Consider the following 6,000-nt stretch of genomic DNA (forward strand, 5'->3'; position numbering starts at 1 on the left):
AAATTTCCGCTGGCTATCTATTTTGCATATGGTAGTGTATATGCTTCCACGCTACTTGTCTCCATGCGTCTCACCTGTTTTATATGGTATTTTTAATCTTTGATATCATGAAATGCTCTGAATAAAACTGCATCTAGAGATAGAATTACAGCATCTTTGGGGTGGTGACATTCCTAATTCTCGAGGTGAAAGAAGCTGCCTCAAAACTGACAACAGATTCTCCCGGCTGCTCTGCTTAGCTGGGGAGGAGTGTGTGCCATAGGTTTCCTGAAATGAACCTGATTTCTTACCCGACTCCCTCACGTGTGCATGTGCACATCTAGGAAGCAAGTGGTTTACGAATAAAAGTGGGTCTAATCATCACCCAAATCATTCTCTGCTCCTGAAAGAGAAAGCTGCTCAGTCTGGGCAGAACAGCATCCCACAGAGTTCTTTCCAGCTGCAGAGAAGGGCCCGGCCCCTGTTCTAACCCACCCCTTTCCTCTCGGGTAAGTTATTAGCAGTTGCGAGTTGACCCTAGTTTCAGGTGGTGGCCGGCCTGCTCCAGACACATTGTTTAACATAATCCCACTGAATTTGTGAAAGCAGCAGAATTTGATCAAAATGCAAGAAAACCTCATTTTTTTGAGTAGGTCAGCTAAATTTGGCCTTCCCAGGTAGCCCGGTGGTAAAGAATCCAGGAGATGTGAGTTTGATCCCTGGGTTGGGAAGATCCCCTGGAGGAGGAAATGGCAGCCCACTCCAGTATTCTTACCTGGTGAATCCCATGGATGGAGGAGCCTGGTGGCCTTACAGTCCATAGGGTCACAAGAGAGTCACACGCAACTCAGCGACTAACCAACAGCAAAGTTTAGTGCTTCCATGAAGAAGTTCTCTTCATGCCTTTGCACAAACAGGAGTTGTTCCAGGAGCACCATACTGCCCCTCCTTCTTCCTCTGTGCTCCCTTCCACAGAAAGTTGGGCCAGTGTCTCTTGCAGTCTCCGTGTCCCTGGCAATGTCACATTCACCTCCCTGTTTTCCACCCTTTTCATTTTGCTGTACAGCTCAGACTTCTCCCAGTGGCGTCATTTCCCCGCACCAGGAGAGGAGTGGGCAGTGTTGATTACCGGAGCAGAATTAGTCTCCATGGGTGGATGGCTAGAGGAGCGTCAGAGAGAAAGAGGAACCTGCACGATTTCTCAGCCTCCTTCCGTGAAAATCATATAACTGTTCATCTCCCCTTCCCTGGGGTATCCTGTTTATCACATGCCCCTCCTGCCTCACATGCTAGAGCTGTGCAGTACCTCTGCTCAGCAATGTGGCCTGGACAGCAGGCTCCTTCATTGCGTCGTTACATGAAGCAGAACGTTCCCCACCTTCCCACGTACGGTCTGTTAGGGTCCTCGATAACATGGTACACCCCTCCCCTGGCGCTCTCCCACTGACGGTCCCCACGCTCCACTTTCCATCTCACCCCACTCGGAAGTGCCCCGCTCGTATTGCAAATGACCAGAAAAACATGCTTACATTGTGTTTCTTTCAAGAATATAAATATGTGTCCTGGGGCTGCTTTCTGGCTTCAAAGATCGCAATATGGTGCTTGCTGCAGTCTGGGAAGTTTGTCATTTTTTTAAGATGTACAAATCCATTCAGCGTATGTTGTGATCTCAGTCTTCTGTGGCTCCCCCAGGCTGTTATGTGTGTCGCCTGCATCCATACCTGGAGGCTGTTTTTACACGATGGAATCAACTTTGAAGGATGGGGGCCCCGGCTTTATCCCCGAGTGCCTTGTGTTAGTGTGGGATCCACAGCAGGCTGGCTGTGGCCTCAGCCCCTTTATTACGGGAGTGTAAATGGGAACGTATTCATGTCTGAGTGTTCTCTGTCTCTGAATTATTTTTGCTGTCTTTGAATAACCTTTTCAATATTCTTGCAGTTATATTCCCTGCTCAGAGAGGATACATGTAGCTGTTACAGAAATGGCAGCGTTATTCCCCAAAGTAAGTCACTCCCTGCTTAACTTGGTTTGGATCCTTTTCAATGAGCTCCAAGAAATTTCTTGATGACCTTTACATTACATTCATCTTTTTGTAGCACAGAGAGTTTTAAATGTGCAAACAGCCATATAGGGCTATTGGTTTGGGTTTAATAAGACAAGAATGTATAAGCCAAATGCTGCAAGGCAAAGCATTAATAGAAAAAAAATTTTATCTGGAATATTTCACCCATGTAAATACTTTTTCAAATACTGCTTCAGAATAGCACTAGTAAATGCATACTGCTAAATATACTGTGTGCACTCTGAACTTTGAGTCAGAGCCCCCAGAATCTCCTACGCTGTAGGTTGCCAAACTTGTGGTCTTTCACACATCCCCAGTAAAAACATGCAGGACACAACTGCCATTCACTGCAGAATAGTTTGAGCTGTCTTCCGAGGAATGCTTGTCCCTGTTCTCGGAGGTGTCCGCCCTGCAGTCCATAGCGAACGGCTGTTTTTCTGTTTAGAAACCCAAGTCCGACATGGTGAGGACCTCCCTCCGCTTACTGACGTCCAGTGCCTACCGACTGCAGTCAGAATGCAAAAAGACCCTCCCGGGGGACCCGGGCCCGCCCACGGACATCCAGCTGGTCACGCAGCAGGTCATCCAGTGTGCCTACGACATCGCCAAGGCCGCCAAGCAGCTGGTCACCATCACCACCAAAGAGAACAACAATTGAACGGCAGGGCTGGCCCTTCTGTTTTCTTTTCCAAGTCCGGTTTCCACTTTCGACATGGAACTCTTGCGATTTTTGCAGACACAGACATTTAATGAAAGTTTAAAACTTTTTAAAAAGAAAACTCAGTATTATTTTTGCATGTTTTCTAACAAATTTTCAACTATTAATTTAACCCACTTGCCTTATTTTGTGCCTGTTTGCCAGTTTACCTTCTGACATTCTGTTGTGCTGGCCGTGACCGTTGAGTTGACGATCACAGACACCCGAGAGCAGAGCTTCGTTGTTTAAAGTTTGTTAGACCTCCATCCCTTCAGACTCCTTGCCTGTGGCTGAGACTATAAGTGAGGTTCTTAGTGGAACACTCTCTGGAGAGAGTTGTCTAATCCCTGTCAAGCATTGTGCAGTAGGCAAGTTTTCCAAGCTCTACTGCAGAACCTCTTTAAGTTCGGGGTGTCTCCAAGCAGGCGTGTAGAGAAAGGACTTTGCCACTTTCTGAAACTAGCGTAATAGTCTCTCTTGGGGGGAAACAATGAAGCGATCTGTTTACTGTCCTGCCACACTCGGTGTTCTCTCAGCTGATTTTCCTATCTTGTCTTCTGTCCGTTTCTGTTTTACGGTCACCCTGAAGTCTCCATAGCGATAAGCACTCGTCCCCATGTCCTGTGTGCCTTGGCAACGTTGTCACGCACAGGCGGAGGACCCCCAGTCCCACGAGCCAAAGCTCACCCCATTCAGACAGCACTGCCGTAAACTGTGACGAGAGAAATGGTCTCCTCCCCTCACTCCTTTAGCCGCTTAAAGCCTTCTCACACGACCAGCCCCACACGTCTCACCACCTTTAAGGACTTTGGATAAGGTAAGATGCGTACAGTCACTGGGATTCGCTTCTCCTCTGGCGCCTCCTCGCTGGTACTTCAGCATCAGACATCACATTTCAGGAAGTCCCTGCAGAGCGCTCTAGGTGACTGTGCGCGATCCCAAGGCTACAAAAGCCTGCAGGTGTAAGGTCTGGGATGCCCTGAGGTTGCCTTCTAAGAGCTGGGTCGTTCTGGAAGCTAAAAGTGTATTCCTTTCTGCCACTGTTTTGTGTGGGCGTGGCTCAGACCCTGACCTCAACCAGCAGGGCCAGGCGGTAGTGACAATGAATGAAGTGAGCCAGGTGCCAGGGACAGCGGGGAGCCCACGGCATGTCAGTGGGGAGAGCAGCTGCCCAGCTCCACTCAGGCTGCCGTGTAAATAAAACGGGCCTGGAGTTGCTGAAGCTTTTGACTTGTTGGAAGACATCAGATATTTCTGTGCCATCTCTCCATCTGTAAACGTCGGTGACTCGTCTAAACGTGTTCACAGCACACGTGTGGGCACGCTGCGGCCTTGAGGCTGCTGGCTCCCAGCTCTGCTGTGGATCGCGAGGCCTGGCTTCCCTGGCCTCCCCGGGTTTAGCCTCTGAGCCCTATTACCTTTTGCAGGGCTGCCGTACCCTGTGTTAAAGTTGATGTTGGTCCTTGTTTCACCCATCTGTTCTGTCCCATAATGCTCGTTCACACACATGGAAAAGTCAAAATCATCACAGTTGCCCCAAAACATGCTCGGTAAGCCTGTATTTTCACAGAACTGTTTGATTCACAAACACCTCTGTAACCTGACTGAATGCTGTTGGAAGGAGGCTGGTGATGGTGTCTGGTTACTCAGTCACTGTGCTGGGTGCGTCCGGCTTTTTGCTCTGCTGAGTAGCGTGGGGAAAGGGTCCATGTCTCCAAGGCTTGTCTGCACAAACCTAAGTGCCACGCTCTTGTCAGATGCTGAGGGGCATCTTCTCGAAGGAGGTCTTCTACCTCCAGTTCAGGCACCGTCTGAGAACCATCTCTGCACACTGCACAGATGGGCTGTCCCTCCTCTTCCTGGCAAGCACCTGCTCTTCTTCCCGGCCAACATGGGCTCCTTGGGCAAGGCCCGGCGCAGTCTTGGGTCAGCGCCCTCGGCGTCCTCCATCGGGAGGACAGCCTTCTGGATGATGAGCTGCCGCAGTGGGTGAAGCGGCATTTTCACAGGCACACTCAGAACCTGGAGTGGGGGGTGTCATTTCGTGCCCCTGGAGAAAGTCAAGGAACATGAGGGCCAGCAAAGCATGCCCAGCCATGAGCACACCACAGGAGTTTGCCCTGCAGACCCACAGTGCCAGCACTCGGGGAGGGAAGCTCCCAGGTGGAGTGACACCCAGCGACAGGGCTGAGGGGGGCCCTTCTCCTCCAGCCCCCTGCACGTTTCCTCGAGGCTGGGGTCAGAGACCTGCGGGGCCTGTGGACGTTCGCACCTCGTCTCAGCAGCCGTTCACCTTTTGCACATGGGTTCCCAGGCCTTACACTGACGTCTGAGCTCTGTCCTGTCATCCTCTTCCCCTTGATTCTCAAATCCCCGCCCCCTCAGATGCCCTGAGGAGCTGGGAGGACACAGGTAGGAAAGTGACCGGGAGGCAGCTCTACCTGAGCGCCTCCCGCTGAAGTCCTCCTCTGCCTCGGAACACAAATAGTTCTTATTTGCCAAAGAACAACGACTCGGACCCAAAGACTAAACACAGCATTTCACTGATGGGAACTGGAAACGCACAACTCAGGAGCTGTCCTCCGACTCCCCCAGCGATTTCAGCTGCAGAACCCCGGGCGAGCCCAGCTCGAGTCTGTCCCCTGCAGCCACCCTGAGCTCCCCACGCAGAGGGTCTTCTTTCCTTGTCCCAGTTGAAGGTCACCTTGATTTTCCAAAAGAAAATGCTGCATAGGAAAAATGAAATGCCTTTTATCCCAGTGTCTTCTATCCATGTCACCCATGATTCTGTACTTATTTTTCCTGTTCATTGTACATTCGTATCCCTGTAATTATTGTTCGACCCTGTAAGTGTTGTAAAATCGTTTTGGAATTTGTGCCTGCTAGTTATGCAATAAACAGACTCTGTAAGTGTCCTTGGGGTACTGTGTCTGCCGTCAATTAGCTGATGTTTCCAGATACTCGGTTAAAGTTCTAAGGAAGCTGTCCCCATGGAAACCCGTCTTCCGTGAGAGGCGGTACTGCAGGTGCCTCCACTCTGGGAGCTCTGTCAATGGCCTTGTCCTCCTCTGTGCTCAGCAGACAGCTTTCTTAACAAGAGGTCCTGCATCATGGGGTCACTTCCTGATATCTGATAGTGAGGCCTTTACTCCTCACGTTAAATTTTTAAAATTCGGCAAAAGCCGGCCAAGCATAAGTGCCGTCACCTCTGAGTGAGTAACCGGGGCATAGTCTTCTTTTGCCAAGAAGTTGTGTCTTACCC

At 50.2% G+C, this 6,000-nt stretch overlaps 1 protein-coding gene across 7 annotated transcripts in view; it reads left to right on the forward strand.

Annotated features, from left to right (window-relative positions):
* GIT2 (GIT ArfGAP 2) overlaps window positions 1-5,626 on the forward strand; it is a 41,170-nt gene extending 35,544 nt beyond the window's left edge. For all 7 annotated transcript variants that reach the window (XM_068990187.1, XM_068990182.1, XM_068990184.1 and 4 more), the window contains 2 exons: window positions 1,918-1,981; window positions 2,487-5,626. In XM_068990187.1, the coding sequence (XP_068846288.1) occupies window positions 1,918-1,981; window positions 2,487-2,699 (277 nt within the window). In that variant the 3' untranslated portion in view covers window positions 2,700-5,626. The remainder of the gene's footprint in view (window positions 1-1,917; window positions 1,982-2,486) is intronic.
* The last annotated feature ends 374 nt before the right edge of the window (window positions 5,627-6,000 follow it).

This window comes from Capricornis sumatraensis, chromosome 17, assembly GCF_032405125.1.
Source record: "Capricornis sumatraensis isolate serow.1 chromosome 17, serow.2, whole genome shotgun sequence".
Classification (NCBI taxonomy): Eukaryota; Metazoa; Chordata; class Mammalia; order Artiodactyla; family Bovidae; genus Capricornis; species Capricornis sumatraensis.